At 41.2% G+C, this 19,030-nt stretch overlaps 1 protein-coding gene across 1 annotated transcript; it reads left to right on the top strand.

The window, feature by feature from the left end:
* The first annotated feature begins 1,413 nt into the window (after window positions 1–1,413).
* Window positions 1,414–18,504, top strand: ACADL (acyl-CoA dehydrogenase long chain). The gene is made up of 11 exons (XM_075756037.1): window positions 1,414–1,633; window positions 3,668–3,829; window positions 6,136–6,273; window positions 6,733–6,897; window positions 7,833–7,899; window positions 9,175–9,339; window positions 10,003–10,104; window positions 11,326–11,439; window positions 13,583–13,710; window positions 15,792–15,878; window positions 17,820–18,504. The coding sequence occupies exons 1-11, from the start codon at window positions 1,560–1,562 to the stop codon at window positions 17,911–17,913; spliced, it is 1,296 nt and encodes a 431-aa protein (XP_075612152.1). The 5' UTR covers window positions 1,414–1,559; the 3' UTR covers window positions 17,914–18,504.
* Window positions 18,505–19,030: the final 526 nt, after the last annotated feature.

A 19,030-nucleotide genomic window follows, 5' to 3' on the forward strand; every position in this document is an offset into this window, starting at 1 on the left:
CTGTTTTCTGCAAGCACATGCAAAAAACCCCCCAAAAACCCCAAACCCCAACATTGTTCTTAATGTCCAATGTTTTACAACCACCTTTCTTCAAAAAAAAAAAACCCCGTTACGAAAAATGTCAATCTGTTTGCTACTGTCTGTTTGAGACATTTCCAGATCCCAGGGAAATGATATATGAAGCCTGGACAAAGTTTGCTTTTCTGTGGCTTAGGGCAGGATCTACGATCTCTCAGCTCCCTTATCACTTTTCCCTGTGCATGGGTGATGGATATATCCTGCCAGATCTTTTTGCTGCAACAAAGCCGCCAAGACTGTAAACTGGGTGACAAGGGTATCCCTGGGACTGCGAATCTCCCTGTCAGCCTCCTGCCTGCTAACAGACCCAAGACCAAGATGCTGGGCTCACCCTGGAGCCTACACCAGCCCAAGGAGGGCACTCCCTAGGAGGCTCTACCTTGTAGGCATGCCTAAATCTTACCTCTGGGCACCCAGATTCAGTAATTCCCACTAAAGTCTGTTTTACTTCTTTCCTGTATATACCCTCCTGTATGGTTCCCTCCTGCCTACTCTGATATAATATGGGATCAGACTCCTAAATGAAAAAATAGTACAAGTTTTCAGGCTGCAACTGGTTTTGTAACATAGGTGCGTCTGGCTGTAAGTACACACAGACAGCTCTCTGCATTGCCAGCATGGCACACTGAAAATGGATATACCTTGGAGGGGCAAGACTCCTTTTAGGCAGGCCCATCTATAGGAATAGCTATTCCTATAGTGCCATCTTCTGGCTTAGGGCGTAGGAACACTACAGCTGAAAGTGCGACTGATGAAAAGAGTTTTTATCTGTTAAAAACCCCGTTACAACAGGTTTAGACTATGGCTCAATATACAGACACACCCAAACCACAGCAATTCTTTCAATATATTATGTACAATTCACCTCCCAGTAAATTATTAGTTTTAAAATCACAAGATTTTTAAAAACATCTTCTGGGCCGATCTGCTTTACCTTTTAAGCCATTACAATCTTGCTTTTCAGCTTTTGCTTTATTTCTCAACAAACATCAAGGCTCATACCTCACTTTTTGCTCACAACTTTTGTGCCATCTCATGACCCCAGAAGGTAACACCTGAAGGTTCCCTAACACCTGAGGAGCCTTTGTTCCTGCTCCCCTCTGTATCGTGATTTCAAAACTACACTAGCAAAACAGTAATTACACAGGTGCTTTATCATAATCCTGTTGTAAGCCCAGATGTATCAGAAGGGATTTGTAACTGTAGGAAGCCGGGATGACTAGAGAGGTGCGTGTTGCAACAGGCTTTAGGCAGAAATCCTTCCACTCGCCGCAAAAGGTGAGGAGAGGCGCAACGCTGACGGAACCAAGAAGCTGCTGTTAAACGACCCGGAAAGAAAACATTAATAACAAATAAACATGACCAACCCACTGGCCTGACAACGTGACAGCGTAAGGGTCACACCGCCCTCCGCCGGCCGCCCCGCCGCGGGTTTTAACGGCGGCGCCGCCCCGCCTTGGCCCGTCCCGCTGCGGCACAAGATGGCGGCACGGCTACTCCGTCTGCGCGGTTTGTTACGGGCTGCTGGTTCTCGGTCCTTCTCTGCCCAGGCTAGGTTAGTGGGGTACGGGGCCCGCGTTGGTAGGGAGGCGGGTGTGCGCCGGGCTGAGTGGGGGGTACCTGGCCGCCTGTGGCGCACCGTGAGAGTGGGCGTGAGCCTTTCCGCTTGGGTGCGTAAGGGGGATGTATGTATTTGCCTATCTGCGGGAGGGTGGGTGTTTATGTGCTGATAGGGTCGTACGAGCTATATATACACGCGTATGTACGTATCTATATGAGTGTATGTGTGGGGGCCGTGCGCACCTGTGTATATATTTGGAGGGGTATGGATGCGTGCTCTGTATATGCGTGGTGGGAAGGTTATAGGCACAGGCCTATATGTAGGGGGGTGCGTATACGTATATGCCTGCTCCCCCATCGCAGGAGGCAGCGGGGGTCGGGTGAGCTCCCTGGTGCACGGCGGGGTCTGGGGGGGCCCTCCCCGGCCCCGAGCGCCTGGGCCCGGCGGGTCTGGGAGCCCCCGCCCGTCCCTGTGACGGGCCCGACCTTTGCTCCACATCCCGTCTGCGCGCGGGGACGGCAGTGCCGTGGTGACAGCAGGTGACGGGCCAGGCACGTCCTTGCCCCGGCACCCCGGGCACCAGCCGGCCCTCGGCAGCGGGGTGCTTGGGCTCGGGGAAGGGGGTTTCGGGGAGCAGGCACGCAGGGCTGTGCTCACGGCTCTCGGTCCTACGAGTTGGGTCTTCTAGGGCTGTGGTGAGTGTGAAGGAGAAGCCCGGCTCTTCCCAGAGTGCAGTGTAGGCTGAGCCGCAATTAAACGGAAGGGTGGTCTTAAATAAACTTCAATATTGTCTTAAACAGCTTTAAAAATAGCGTGGAGCTCTTGGAAGGGTCACTGTGTGCCTAGCACAGGAAGCCCATGTTTGAGGGTACAAAATACTGAACAAGCAAGTTGCAGTAGCCAGTTTTTTCCAAATATCACTAGCAGTAAACAGTCTGTGTTTCAGGGGTGTTTGATCCACCAGGAAGAGTGTGAGTAACTTCGTGTGGCAGTAAATAAAGACCTTCCTCTCTGTAATGGAATAAGTAAGTGTAGACTCAGCTCAGCTCTGTGGGAGACACACAATTACCATGCTGAGGAATTGAGGAGAGATGAACAAAATAGTTTGAGAAAGGAACTGCGAATCCCTCTTCCATTTAATATAACTCAGCTCTGTATTTATTATTTCTGTTGTTTCGTAGCAATAAGATAAAAGCAGGTCAACCCAATGCACAAATACAAGAAGTGACTTTTCATTTCAGCCCTAAAGTAGAATGTCATCCTGGGCATTCTAAATCCGTACAAAAGCTTTAAACTCTTCCTTGTTATTTTGTAATTAGACTTTCTTTGTGGTTTCAACTACTGGCAATTATCATTGTTTCAGTTTTAATTTTTTGTTAAGACTTTATTTTTATATATGCTTTTATCAGAGTTGTGGGAGGCTTAGCCTTCCAGAACAACAAAAATACTGAAAGTTAGAAAGTATTATTTTCAAGGTTAGAACTGTACAGATATGTGTGATAATGCAGAGTATAATACAGCCCTCAAAGCGTACAAATCCACGTTGTACTTGCTTTAATTTTGAGGGTGTGAATTTTCAGTGTTGTGGATCTGCAATATTGGGGCTTTTGGGGGCATGTACAGAATGAGCAAAACCCACAAAAAAGCTTACCCTTTCAAAAAGTTACCTCTTAAGTTTAAATTGAGATGAATTGCATTTTGGAGGTTGTGTGGTAGGAGGAGAAGGCAGTGGTGGTTTTTAGCATCTCTGAACAGAAACTTTATCTTCCTACCTATGTGTATGTTGTTTTTAATTTATTTGAAGCATTAAAGACAAACCAGTCTTGCTTTAACTCCTTTCACAGCCCAGCGAAGTACAGTGTATATGTTAGGTCTTTATATTTATCACGGGTATCCTTTGGACCTAACAGTGTGCTAGACCTGGGATGTGAACTATGTTTAATGCCACAGGTGTTTCCTTTCTTTTAAAAGGGTTATGTAAATGGGGGTGCCTCTGTCCTAACAGATTCTTTCACTTGTCTTTTTTAGTCCTCTGCAAACTGAACAGCATGGCACAAAACGCCCAGAACCATCTTCTGCTAAAAGTTTGACTGATATAGGCACTCGGAGGATCTTCTCATCAGATCATGATATCTTCAGAGAGAGTGCCAGGAAGTTCTTTCAGGAAGAAGTGCTGCCTTTTCATGCGGAGTAAGATACCTCTTAAACATTGTGCTTTGCCAAATAGTATGCGTTTTCCCCCAAAATGCTTTTTGGGGTGTTAGAGGATAAACAGGATATTTGTTTTCATTTACAAGCTTTCTATTTCAAATTTACACTATTAATACAAACCTGACTATGAAAATCATACGTGGGGGAAGAAAAAAATAATCACACATAATCAAAATTCACTGCATTGTTTGAGCTCCAGCATAGGCAATCTGGCATCTTCATCTTAGGCCTATGAGCAGACAAACACAGTTTGGAGAGTTGCAGTGAAAGTAATCCTGCTTGTAGGTATTAACTCTGACACCGATGTCTTGGCAGTAGAGTTAGGGAGACAATTCAGTTCCTGTGCTATTGTACTGCTGTCATCCAAAAAAGCATTGATATTGTGTATAGGTTACGTTGCAGTAGATCTTGTAAATACAGTACACGTAGGATGGTAAGCTGGTTTATGTATTACTGAGAAAATTGCATAAAATATCTTTGTTTAAATTTCTATCTTCTTTTGCTTCTGCAGAAATACATGTGGTCTTCTACACAGAGAAGAGTGTCGTACTTCCATTGAACTAGAGCTGGAGGGTGGTTTTCACCCTTATTTTAGCTATGTCCAATCACATTATAGTTGGGGAAAGAAAATAAATGATCTCAGAACATCTTTTTGAACAGAAAGCATTAAGCTGCAGTAGTGGCTTAAGCAATTTTTACCTCGCTTGAAATACATTGCTGCGAAAATACTGGGGGGTAGCGAGGGGCTTATTCTTAAATCATACTGCTAGATGAGTTTCCTGATGCAGCTCACAGTGTGTCTCCACAAACAGTTGAGATGGCACAAATGAGTGGGTTGTTGCGGCTCTGAGGCAAAAATGAACAGCAGGAGGCAATGGGAACAGCTTACATCAGGGGTGTTGGCAGCTATTTTTTTTCATCCTCAAACCATGACCTCAAAGTAGTGCGCTTTTCCACTGTACAGTCATATTCTGTCCACAAAAACAGGTGTTTTCCCTCATCTTTTGCTAGAATGACTTCTAGTGCAGGTTTGTGAACAGGTACTGGCTCTGCTTGAGCTTACTGAAGATCCTGATTGCTAGCTTGCTGACACAACAATTCCTAGAGAGACTGGAACAAGTTGGACTTGTGTTCTTGCATCACTTCAGCGACCTATGAACTGTTCTGTTCTCACACCTTTCAAGTAAACAAGGAGGTTTCAGGCATAGTATGTTAATTGGCTGGGCTGATGGGAAGAGACAAATGTGGCATCTGTGATTGCAGTTGTGGATTATTGCAAGGAGGAGAAGCTTTGGTGGTGGGTGAAGCAGAGACAGGAACAGCCCTGAAAGTGCAAAGATGGTCACGAGAGATACCTGCTTAAGATTTCCAGTGTAGGAGCAAAAGCTCTGGGAATGAGCTTATATATCTAGGAAAAGATACTTGGTTAACTGTGGATAAAGTGTGATGGTATAGTAGTGCTGCACGCAGGTGTGTCAAGAGGAGTGTCTCAGATATAATCTATCTACCATATAATTTTAAAATTGTGGTTTTTTTAAAAAAAAAGGACAAAGCTCGGCCATTAATGGTCATCCAGCTTTCTACTGAGTTGGCAAACTCTGTAAAGAGGCACTATTTTTCCAAGAATGAGTGATTCCTGTGGTGTTAAAGTTTGCAAACTGTCAGCAGATAAGCCTCAACTATCTATTTACAAACTCGAAACCACCTTAAAACAGTAATTTATTAAGATACAGTACTGAATTGTAACAAGTGCACAGGGACTGATCTTTATATAGAAGTGACTAATGTGTTAATGTTTGGTTCTTATAAAGTGGCTCTCATTGGCAGAGTTGAAATCTTTCACAAAAGATACTGATGTTATACTCATTTTGTACGTGGGGAAAATGGAGTATCAGGAAGATAAAGAACTGCTTGTAATTATCCAGATGGTTGTGGCTAAATCTCCTAAATACCAGTCTGGTACTCAGACCAATAAGCAGCACTGCCTTTCATAACAAGGCTTAAAGAGATGTCAGGTTATAATGTTGGAAGCAGGAGTTCAAACTTGTTATACAGTTGGTGTCCCTGTAATGCCAGTGGCATCTGTGGACTTGAAGAATAGAAAACCTATTATTAAGCCACTACTTTCCAGCTGCAAAATAAAGTTGTCTGTCTACCCTAAGTGTTGTGTGTTGGCAAGACAAAGTCTCTTCCTATGTGATGAAACCTGACTGTGGGTGTTCTAGTCTGAAGCAGCAGCTATGAGGGATTTATTGTGTCGCTCTGTTCTTGCGTTCATTTTGCAGATGGGAGAAGGATGGCCAGGTGAGCAGGGAGCTCTGGGAAAAGGCTGGACAGCAGGGTTTGCTGGGTGTTGCCATTGCTGAAAAACACGGAGGCATCGGAGCCGATATTCTCTCTTCGGCTGTGGTCTGGGAGGAGCAGTAAGTACTAGATGCTTTGGGAAGAATTTCAGTGATATTATCAAGAGATTGTATGTTTTTCCATAAATGCTCCTTGTTGTGGAAGATGTTTGCTTACAGAAAGTGGTGTTATCTTTCTCATGGAAACAATAGTTTAGACAGATGTAAATCCCTCCTGTTAAGCGTTCCAGATGGCTAAGTAAGAAATGTCATTGTGCTCCACTGTTAGGACCTTATGGCTGGGGGGAAGCATTTTAGTTAGTCCAGTAGGTTGTACTCTTACTTGGCTGTGGAAGTACGTTCTGTAAATAACAGTACAAGTGCCACAAGCTTGGATTATGTCTGAGACTTCTGTGTGGTGGGGCTTTCTTCATTGTTGGATCTGTTCTAACTGTGTAAAGTTCAATGTTTAAATCTTTGTAGTACTTCTGTTTGAACTTTCTTCTTTTTTTTTTCTTTTTCTCCTCCTTTCTCCCCAAGGATGTATGTTAACTGTACTGGCCCAGGATTTAGCCTTCATTCAGATATAGTCATGCCCTACATAGCAAACTATGGCTCTGAAGAACAGATTAAACGCTTTATCCCTGAAATGGTTACAGGCAAGTGTATTGGAGCTATTGCCATGACAGAACCCGGGGCTGGCAGGTAAGCTAAATATTAAAACAGTGGTCTTAAATCGGTAGACAGCACATAATGTTCTCAGTGAAAAAATTCCTGACCCTCCTGGTTATATGGTTATCTTAGTGAGTAGTATTCTAGATTAAGTAGTAACTCCAAAACCAACTGTTACTTAATTACTTTATTACAACTTTTGTCACTTCAAGATACTTACTCAGAATCCATTTCACTACTGTCCCACTGTGGGCAAATACGCTTTGTATTTGTTTTTTATAGTCTGAGTTTATAGTTACTTTACTTGCTTGTCATGTGAACATACTTTTAATATGAAACATAGGAGAAAATTACATACCTCAGTAAAGAGGGCTTGACTTCACTATTAGCTTTATTTTCTTTCCTCTGAATCCTTTCAGGCAGAGAATGTCCCTCCTTGCCAATCATTATTGAAGGGCAGACAGCATGTGTTTGAAGTAGACACAGCTGCTGTGACCAGTTGCCAAAACAGAGAGGGACAGGTGAAGAACAAAACCTGTTGGTGTCATGCTTCTGCAAATGGTAGATGTTACCAGTGGCTTTTTACAGAGCCTCCTCACCAGGGTTGAGCTGGCTTAAAGGATGTGGTTTTGTCTGGCATTTGTCATGTAAGGCGTATTTGCGTAAGGGGATGCAGACCCGTTGGTGTCAGTGCTTGTATTACACCACCTTCCACAAGCAGATACGTTAAAATGGGATCTCATGCTCTTGTAAAATTGCATAGATTTATCATCCCTTTCCACAGCATGCTTGTGGTTTCTGTGTTACGCTGTAAGCTATTTCAGTGTTTCACTATTCTCGCATGTGTTTTAATACTGTCCACGCACAGGGTCAGTGAAATCTACCTTATTTTATACTGGGTAGAATTCAGGATATGAATTGTGGCTTCTGCAATGGTTTCTTGAAGGACCTTTTGAATTTTGTTCTAGTGACTTGCAGGGAATACGAACATACGCAAAAAAGGATGGAAGTGACTGGATTCTTAATGGGAGTAAGGTACGTGAACAGACATACATACTGCTCATAGACTTTGGGAACTGAATGCATTTAGACAGTGAAGGGTGTACACCACTGTTAGTATCTTCTCCCACTCCTTTCAGTTTTGGGTGTTTTTCTGGGTTATGCTGTGGGTTTTTTCCCCAGTTACCTTAAGTCCTATAAAAAAAAAAGTATTTCTGTTGCTGGCATTTTTACAAACCAATTTATGGAAGGGCTTGAGTATTTTCTTTTTGTAGCTCTTAAATAATTCTATCAAAAGGCCTATTTCCCCTTAAACTGGGAAGAAAAGGAGGGGAAGGTCCTGCATAGTATAAGCAGGATCAGGGATGGTTTTTAGTACTGAGTTTGAACAACAAAATATATCTTTACTGCCATTGTGAAATCTTCTGTGGCCTGAGTAAAAACTTGGGTTGCCACAGTGCAAGCTGTGGAATCTTTATTCAGGAGCCTGCTGGTCATGTTAGGAGGAAAAAGAAACCTAACTGCATCAGATGCTCTGTGTGTGTTTTCAAGCTGTTGCAAAGCTGGCAGCATTAACCTCTTCTTTCATTGTCATAATAAAAAAGCAAGAAGGCAGAAATAGTGTTCAAATGCAAGTGTGGGTTCAATGGAGGGAGGGTTTAAAGCTATGAAATGTCTTGATTTTCTTTCTCCCTCCCTTTGTACTCCTTCTGATAACATGATACTGATAGAGACTTCTGCCCTTAGCAGAATTTCAAGAGGTGAGAATGTGCAAGCAAATATGTACATACAGGTATTCAAAAGGATACTTGCTCATGCTGTGCAGTTGAAGCCAAGCAGGACAGCTCATTTCTTTTGCTGGAGTTAAGGTGGATCATTTTGGCAGGTTCATGAGTCCTTCTATAGGGTTATAGTAAGCAGTTTTGGCAAGAAGCTGTTGATAGTTTTGCATGTTTCACCTTGCTAAATTAATTTCTAGAAAAGAGAACTTCTGTGTTCATTTCATATCTACCTTGATACCATATTCCTTCTTTATCATGGGAGAGACAAAAGAAACAGGTCTGTGCATTCTTTAACTTTACACTCTGACCCACACAATACTTTGCAAACTAATTCCTACTTTAATAGACCTTGTTCCAAAACACTTAATTCAGAAAGCTTAAAGCTTAAAATTCTTCTGGACATTTAAACCTTGCCTTTCAGTTCACCTGTGAAATTATCAAAGCAATTTTTCTTTCTGCTGTTTGATGATCTCTTCTAACTTCTATCCACCTAGCTCATTGCTTTATTCCAAGTTGCATTTTTTTACAGGTATTCATCACTAATGGCTGGATGAGCGACGTAGTGATCGTGGTAGCAGTTACAAACCGGGAGGCCCCATCTCCTGCTCATGGGATCAGCCTTTTTCTGGTGGAAAATGGAATGAAAGGTTTCATCAAGGGACGCAAGCTGAACAAAATTGGCCTGAAAGCTCAAGTAAGTTCATACAGCCCCTCACACATAATAAACTTGGAGGAAGTATAAAACCAATTCATGGCTGGCATTAGCTAAATAAATATAGACTAGAACTGTCATGCTATTCTAGTTCTTAGGCTTTAAAGAACAAACGATATACACGTAAAGTACGTACGCTGAGTTTGCCTATGGAAGTTTGAAGCATGTGATGTCCAAGGAGAGGCTGAGGAAGCTGGATTTCTCGGCTCTGAAGAAGCCTGGAAGGGCAGGGTCTTATTGGTGTCTTTAGCTACCTAGCAGTTGGCTGTAGAGATGACAGAGCCAGATTCTTCTTAAAGGAGCACAGTGAAAGGGAGAGTGGCAAGGGACACAAGTTAGATTAAGGGAAATTCTCCCTAAAAGTGATCAGGTACTGGAATGGGGGCCCAGAGAAGTTGTGGAGCCTTCATCTTTAGAACTGTGGAAAGCATAACTGGAGAAGGCAAGGCCCCTCAGCTGCTTGCTTTGCTGGAGCTGCTTTGAGTAGAGATGAATTAGATGACCTCTGGAGGACCCTTCCAACCTAAATGATTCTATGATTTCAATTTAAAGTGTACAATAGCAAGAAAAAAAATGAGGCAAAAGAAGTGGAATGAAGAGATGAGAATGTCAGGCTATAAACTGTTGCATTTAAAATCCTCTTAGGACACAGCAGAGCTGTTTTTTGAAGATGTGCGGTTGCCGGCTAGTGCCTTGCTTGGAAAAGAGAACAAAGGCTTTTATTATCTGATGGCAGAGCTCCCTCAGGTAAGAGGAACATGAGTGTTTGCTGTCTATAGGAAGAATGCAGAGACAATTTTTGTCATTGCAAGAATCTGCCTTAGTGTTGATGATGTATCGTGGGAAGCCACCTTGGGCTTGGAATTGGGATGTCTGTAGGCAACATTGTGTTGATGCTGCTGCTTTTTAACTGAAGTACACAGTTCATGGTGCTAAAAGTGCAGTTTTTTGGGCACTGGTAAAAATGTTGATATCCCACCAGCTCAAAGCCACATCTCTTAACAACTCAGCTACTGACGAACCTGAGAGTAGCGTGTGTAAGAGCGTAGCACAGTTTTCTTGTATACTTCTAGCATGGAACCACTTTGCTTAGTAAATATAACTTGGAGGTGTCTGATGCATTTGGCATTTTTCTTGAAGAAACAAGCAAGCCCTGCTGTTCTAGCTCTTCTACTAGTAGAAGCATATTAAAGGTGTAAGTTGCTCTTTCTTTGTCCATATATCAAAGTAAAGAAATTGTTCAGTTGCCAAAATACCTTGCTAGTGGAAATAACAGTTTACAACTTACAAAGTTTTGGAATTATTTGGGAGATCAAAGAGACAATGTGGTTAGTCAAAACATGACTGTGCTTTGTCAAAACTATGACTTTTTGTCCGGTAGGGATCATACTTAACTTTATACTGTGAGTAAATACGAAACCTGATCAGAGGAAATCTCTTACTGCTTTAAAGGAAAGATGCACTCATGAATAGGTTCAGTGAGATGCATCATTGATTTCAATGGTGCTAGAAGTAATTGTTCTGTATTTAGTTTTTTGTTTTTCAGCATGTTATGAGGAAGCAAAGAACAGCCAGGTTTTTTGTAGGTTTTATTTTTTTCTAGAGATGTCCTGTTGAAATTGTTAAATACAGTTGTTTTTTAAACTGATCAGTGAAAACCAATAATTGAAATGGAATTTGATGTGAATTTTTTAGTCAGTAAGAGTCCTGTGGTTGGTTTGTAGCTATTTTTGAGTTATTGTTGTGGTAGAACATTACCCCAGAAGAGACTTAAGTGAGCTTCAGGCAGCGAGGCATTTGTCCCACTCATTAATTTCAGTAATGCAGTCTGTCTGCTGTGATAACTTAAAGTGACTTCTACCCCCCCCCCTTAATGAACAACACTGAACATCTGTGTCCCGATTGTGCATCTGATATGGAGAAATGTTGGACTAATTCAACTGGATTCCGTAATTTTTTTTTCAAAAGGAAAGGCTTCTAATTGCTGATATGGCTCTTGCCGGTTGTGAATTCATGTTTGAAGAAACAAGGAATTATGTGAAGCAAAGAAAAGCTTTTGGGAAGACAATTGCATACTTGCAGGTGAGTTTGAACTGAGACACTTGTATGCAGATTCCAGTGTGCATTTGCCTTACATCTGTGTACATGAGCAAATGAAAATCACTGGGCTGTTTTCAAAGGACTGTTGGCACAGGTTTCACTGTTGGACTGTGGCTGTTGTTTGCCTCCATGCCCATTGTTCATTTTTGAAAAACAAAAAACCCAACACCACAAAAGCCTTAATGTATGTATTTTACAATTCAGATACCTCCCAGCGGGGCTGCTTTTGAAAGTGAAATATGCAGGCAGAAACTCTACTGCCTTTTTGCTGCTGACGGGGAAAAATTACCTTGTTGCTCTTAGGCTTACTCTTACTGTCAGAGGTCCTAATCACAGAGTCTGTTACACCTGCATGTATTTCTATATCTGCCTGGAATCCTATAGACTGCAGAAGAGCTTGGCGTATGTGCAGGTACTGTGTTCCTCTGCACATAATGCATTGCAGGAAAATGAACTTTGAGGCTGACGCTGGTGGGAGCTCCCAGGCAGTGACCTTGCTGCCTGAACGCCTGCAGAGGTGTTTGTATTCAGCTTTATGGGTATTGTAATGAGATTTCTCAGCTAGCAGCTAGCCGGGTATTTAAGTGACTGCATATAAAACCGTTAGGTCATTCTCTGTGAGCATACCTCACTCCTGATAGTGGTAGTTAATTGTGTTTTGAGACATTTATGCCTATGCTCTTTCATTGCCGTCATAAAACAGATGTTGCTTTCAACAATATTGCATTGTTACAATTTTCCTGAAAACCACATTAGCTATTGGGGTTGAAGCAGACCAAGCTCCTGCGTGTTTGGTTTATAGAAGTGACTCATATGGGTTAGAGGATGTTGCTCACCTCTCTCATAATATACTTTTGAAATAATTTAAAAAAAAAAATCCATTTCTAAATCTTGAGACTTCCTTTGTAAAAATCAAATCTTTAGTTTTGAATAGCAGCAGAATTGGGACCTTTAGAGGCTGGAATGCTAGATATCTTTTAGGAAATTATGATCTTCATCTGTTTTTAAAGTTAACATTTAGACATCTGTAATTTCAGATGGAATTTAGTATGCGCGGTGTGCAGCTTTAACATAAATATATTTTACTTTTTTTTTAAAGGTTAAGGTAAGGGATGCTTCCTAATTGCAGTAGTTCACTGTGCAGACACCTCCAAAATAATCTTCTTTAGGCTAGTCCACTGCCAACCACCAGGTGGCCAATAAACTTCATAAAGTATATTATTTTCCCCGAAAATAATCAATTTTTTGCATACCTTTTCAGTTTCCTTTTTGTCGCTGGTGGCTAGAATGTGCATATAGTCAAAAATCCTTTCTAATTAGAGCTCTGCCTTGCCTAATTCATTTAGTCGTGCCACAGTACGGTGTTTGAAATCAAATGTTTTCTTTGTAATAGTAGACTGGTCTGTTATATTTATTGTGAAGGGAAGCAAGAAGATTTTTTTTTAACATACAACTTTAGAACTGTGATATTAGAAAAAGCTTTTGTTACTGGGTGGTGTTTTTATCCCCTCCCTACCAGAATTACAAGAAGAGGGTCAAATCCTTGCCTGGTCTGGTTTTACGTAACCTTAGTGATGGATTTTTACCTCTTCTATCTAGAAGCTCTTTACCCATGTGACAGAACTCAACATTGAAAACCTTTCTGATAATTAGTCTAAAATTTCCTTTGTTTTTGCTTGTGTTTCTCTGTGTACGACTTAAACTCGGAAGAACTGAATGCATAGGAAAAAAGCATTCAATACATGATGAAATGTTATTAATTGGGGAGATTAGTGGGTCTACAGAGTGAAAGGACATTCCCCCACAAGAGGGAGCTGAGAGTGACACAGTACCCAGTGCTTCCTACTCTGCCCTCTAGGACAGGCTTTTGGGGTTTTTCTCTTAAGGTCATGTTTTGAGTTGGCCTTGAGAAGAAAAGGGCAGTAATTCTCCCTAGTAAGACTGATAAAGACATAATTGTATGGAAAGTAAGCTGTGTTCTGGTGTACAGAGCCAAAGTTGTTTGAAATGGTGATTTCTAACAGAAATCCTTTTAGAAAATAATCCATTTTCTACTGGAAATATAACTTTAAAACTACTTCTGCTTTTTCTTTCCTCTGTCTCCTCTATCCACTTCCAAAAAAAGACTGTACAGCACAAGTTGGCAGAAATGAAAACGCAGATTTGTGTGGGCCGAGCTTTTATGGACAACTGTTTGCAGCTGCATGCAGATAAACGTCTGGACTCCTCCACAGCTTCTATGGCAAAGTATTGGTATGTGGTTAAAGTAATTTGGAAGTGTTACTTGCATGATCTTGACAGCAGTCTAATGAGAAAAACACTGAACTGTTCAGATCCAATGAAAAGATAAAATTAGTCTGATTAATAAGAACATTGTCAGCTTCTAATAGAGACCGCTAGCTTTGACTTTAATCATGTGGTCAACAAATCTTAGTTACATTGAAAACCAGTGTTGGTTAAACAGATTGATTTCAAAATAACAGCATGCTTTTAAAATAGGCTTCGATTAATAACATGATCAGGACTCTGCTTTAGCTTCAAGTGAAAGTGAGTACTTCATTGGTATTTAGACAAATATTTACATTTTACTGTAGCAAGTTATTGTTGGGTGTTTTCTTAGATTTGTTTGGGTTTTTTTAATGGTGTATGTTTGGTTTTTTTTTTTAAAGCATAGGTTTACTTGAAGCTCATATGATACTTTTTAGTTAATGTTACTTAGCAATAGCTGTTTGGCCCAGCCAGTTTTTGAAGCTATCTGGTTTTGGGAAGAAATAGTTGGCTACAGCTATTGCTGTAACTGAGACTAAACAGTGCTTTCCTTTATTGGCCAGAACTCCTCCTCCCTCTCCCCGTACTTGGTGGTGTTATCTGCTAACTTAGGTTTAACCAGAGAAAGCTGGATCAGTAGAAGCATCTAAGATAGCGGCACATTAATTTGTATAGTTTTATTTTGCTTGCAAAGATGGGAGGAAAAAAGCACATCAGACATGAACAGATAACTTTATGGACAGAGGAAATGAGTAGACAATACTAAGGGAATCCAGAGAGAATATTTACAATGAAAGGAAGAATTATGATTGAGTGCTATTCCTGGCACCGATTACCTAGAAGTACCAGGTACATAAGGAGAGGCATTCAGTTTTGAGGAGGAGGAAACAACTAGTGCCAGCTCAGATATGTCAACTTACTTCCTCAACAAATTTCCTAAAGCGAGGTATTTGAAACTCCCTCCCCCCCAACTGTTTAGCACCACAATTTGTTGTGGATTTCCCCTTTCCCTAACGGAGTCCCTGTGACTCCCATCCATTAAACTGTCTTAGATGGTCTAGAAAATGCTTTGATGTAAAATTGCTTTATTCCCTAATGTTTCAGGAGACTATCTCCAGTTAATATTCTTCAAACCTTTTGTATGGTCAATGACTTGAGTTAGAGCTTTGAAGGATTTTAAAATACAGTTTGCGCATCTCTTTTCTAATATCTGATGGAAGGGCTGTAAGTATTTTGTGGTGACAGGTTGTATTATATACCTAAATTGATTTGAAAATATATTTAGGAAAGACAGTTGCAGTAACTCACAGCTTCAGACTTAAAGGTGGTATAATAAACTGTAAGGATTTAACTGGGTGAGAGGATGGTTTGGAGGAAAGGACTCTTCTGTGATTCCATGAGAAGCAACTGACTTGAATTGTCATTTTCTTCTGTTACTGCTCTGAAAGTTGTATGCTTAGAAAGTGGTTTTTTTTTTCTTTTAACTTTAGCTTGAACTTCCAGTGCAGTTAAAATCTTATTTTGCACTTAAATTTTGCAGTGAGCAATCCTACTTAAGAGTATTTTTTTTTTTTTAGACTTGAAAACTAGAAAGCCTATGTGAGGAAAATAAATTATCCCCAGGTGATGCTTATACTCAAAGAGCATCCTGGTGTGTTGCTACTAGGAGTGGTGGTGGGGAAAATCTGTGATGGTGTTAATTTGACAAATCTGAGGAATTTGGTAAGAAAAGAGACTATATCAACCTGCTTTACAAAAGAAATCTCTTGGCCTGTGAGAAAGGTAAACAAGCTTGCCTGTTTTGAAAGCTTTCCTTCTCCAAAAGCTCTTCCATAAGGTGAACAATTCTTTAATACTGTTTAATTTAATGTACTTATTTCTTACCAATCATGAAGGAAGGAAAAAAAATCCCTCAGAATATGAAGTATTTTAATGATCAGCATCTAAGATCATTTATATAGAGTAAAAAGTTTGGTTATATTTTTGTCTTGTTAACTTATCTGTATCTCTCTAGTAATGTTTCACAGCATAACACCATTCTAAAACCAACTTTTTGGCCATTTAAGGTGTTCTGATCTCCAAAACAGCATAGCTACTCAGTGTGTGCAACTGCACGGAGGATGGGGGTATATGTGGGAGTATCCAATTGCAAAGTAAGTGTAACATTTCAGACCTGAGTGATGAAAGGTTACCCAGAAAGTAAAATGAGGCACTGCCTTTATGTCTATTTGTCAGTTGTTTTGTCTTAGTACTGATTTACCGTTCCTCTTCTCATCATGTTTATTGAAGGGCGATCTACTGTACAGATGTCTGCAGGAAGGCTTTGTTTTGGTTCTCCAAATAATTCATAAGCCATTGAGCAATTACCTATTTTTTTTACAATACAGAAGTTGCTTTTCTAGAAGAAAATGTTAATTGCAAAACCAGAGAAGCAATGTAAAAATAAAACAAATTATCTCCCCCTTCGTTTTTATCTGAAATGAAGTGCATACATATGAAGGAAAGAAAACATGTTGGCCAGCCTAAATCTTGTGTAGTACCACAAAATAACAAGTTGCTTAATCAAGAGGATGACTGGCTGCATTCAGCTTTTTTTATACCTTTTTAAATGAAAAAAGCTAAGATTTATATGTAGAATAAGGAACTTGACATTCCCATTTTTTTCTGCTTACTTTATGGATTTAGGGACATCTGTGGAGTTTTTCTATATTTCCTTGTGTATTATCTGTGAAGATGTTTCCTTTTATGTACATGCAATTTCCCACACTAGGTAGAGGGTTTTGGTGCTGTTTTTATTTAAAAACGAGAGGGGGTAATCTGATAGTAGGAATAACAAAACCAGGACTGCTGTGCAGTTGTCATAAGTAGATAACTTAAACTAATTTTTTTAACTGAGTAGGTTTAGAATTGGTTTTTATTATAAATACATTATGAGTATGAAATGTTGCTTTAAAATAACTTTTTTCTACACATTTTTAATAAGTGTAACTTGGGAGTGTTCTGCACCCTATCTTACTAAATGGGAAGGCCAGCAAGCCCTTTTCAGGGTGTCCTCAAACCCCTGCTTATCTGTGCCTGCAGTAGTTGTCCACAGAGGGTTTTACTATCCCTGTGGTTCAGCAACACATGTGTTTCCAGAGAATGCCGCGTTGCTCCTGGGCCATTCTCTGTATAATGAAGCAGAATTAAGATGGAAAAGCATGTTGTCATCGTCCTGTGTGTTGTCACCAGCTGTGCATGTACTGGGGTCGGTTCCAGCGTGAGGAGGGAAATGGCTTGGCTGCGTGCAGCTTCTCGGCTGCTGGCCCAAATGGAGCCAGTGTCAGTAGAAGGCTGTAGCTAGCTGATGTGAAAGCAGTTGGTGCTTTGGTTTCCTCCCAAGGTGTTTGAATCCCACCTCAGAGAAAGAACTGACTGCATCGTTAGCAGTCCTCTTAACAGGATCAGACAAGCCCAGGGTATCAGAGCAAATTACCGTGATAGCTATCAGTTTGGCTCTGTAGGAGTTGGTTGGTTTTGGGGAGTTGGTGTTTTGGTTTTGGTGGGGTTTTTTTGTTTGGGCATTGTTGGTGTTTTGGTGGGTGGTTTTTTCGTTGGTTTTTTTTTTTTTACAACAGTGAGGCACCTGGGTCTTGCAGTGCATGCAGGCGTGCTGTTCTGCATGTGTTCTGGATGTGCGGTGGGTGAATGGGGGCTTTGGTGTCTGGAGCTGAGTTAATGCTCAGGTGATGTGAGGAAAGGAGGGAACAAGAATTGGAGGGGGAAGGGGAAGTGGTAGGAGTCTGGTTTGATAGAGCTTTATTTAATTTTTGATAAATTAGGAGGGGGATAGTGGAGACTTTACAATGTAAACAAAATAACAGGGGAGAGATACTGACCAAATTCTTAGTTTGGCACAGTATCTTGGAAAGGTGAGAGACTTTAGGTAGTTGAAACCCCTTTGAAAATGTGAACCTCTTTAAAAATGGGAATAGTGTACTTTGAAAAGGAGGATCTTCAAAGATAACACTTCATATCTTTTTCTTTTGATTGTGTATCCATTCTGAGGAGTTGTTTCTAATTTTTCCTTCTTTTTGGTGTTTCTTTCCCCTCAGAGCTTTTGTGGATGCCCGTGTTCAGCCAATCTATGGTGGTACCAATGAAATAATGAAAGAACTTATTGCTAGAGACATTGTCAGTGACAAGTAGGGCAGATGCTTACTACTTTGGAGAGTCTTCCAGAATCCTTTTATATTAATATATGGCATAAAATCAGACATCAGAATGTAAGTAAAAATAAATGTGGTGTATTGTATTCTTTCAAGGAAGTGACACTATTTAAAAAAAAAGTGCTAGTAACAACAGTATGCAGGATATCTAATATTTAATGAACTTTAAATATCTTTGGATGACACAGTAATTCTCTGGGTTCCAAAAGTTCTGGCAGTGAAAGGCAATTTTGTGTCTGGAACATTATGGGTAGTGTAGTCTTTCAGACTTGATCCCATTATTATATTGAATCCAACCTTTGCTTTTTAAAATCAGATTTCTTCTCTGGAGAAGCCCAGTTTTTTAACAAATAGAAGTTAAATAAGCTAATATAGCTTTGAATTTGTATTTCCCCTTGACAAGCAAAACTGTGCCAAAATAGAACTTGAAACTTTTGCTGCCGTTGCTGTACACCTGCTTACTGCACAGGGGGAAGGGAATGTACCACTGACCTCTATGTTTACATGTAACCCACGATGCCTTATTTTAATTACTTTGTTCAAATAAATATAATAAAGCATTTCTATGCGATCTCAGGGTTGTCTGTTACTTTAAAGCCTGAAGGAGAACTGGGAGGCTTCCTCTGTGCCCATGTTTACCTCAGGGTTGTGAGGAGGGAAGTGTAATGCTGGTGAATATTTTCAAATATTTCCCAGTTATTATCTCCAACAACAATGCTAAAAACGATTTTTTTGGGTTTTTTTTTGTTGTTGTTGTTTTTTTTTTTAACTATTTATGCCCTGGGGTGTGCCGTCCCCCTCACAGCCCTGGTTAGGGAAGAGAATGCCTCTTCGCGCGTCACCGGCCTCCTCCCGCCGCGCCCTGCGGAGGCGCGCGCGCGGCAGGAGGGCCGTCCCCGCCTCAGGCGTCCGGCCAATGGCAGGCGGCCGTCCCCGCGCCGAGCCCCGCCCTCGGGCCCGGAGGATTGGCCGCGCTCCTCCTCTGAGCGGCGTGGGCCCCTCCCCCTGCGCGGGGAGGCCCCGCCCCGCCCGCCGAGCTGCGCTTTAGCTGGGCGCGGACTCTTCAACAGCGGCAGTGGGAGCCGCGCCGGGGGCCG

The sequence above is a fragment of the Balearica regulorum genome, chromosome 6 (assembly GCF_011004875.1).
Source record: "Balearica regulorum gibbericeps isolate bBalReg1 chromosome 6, bBalReg1.pri, whole genome shotgun sequence".
NCBI lineage: Eukaryota > Metazoa > Chordata > Aves > Gruiformes > Gruidae > Balearica > Balearica regulorum.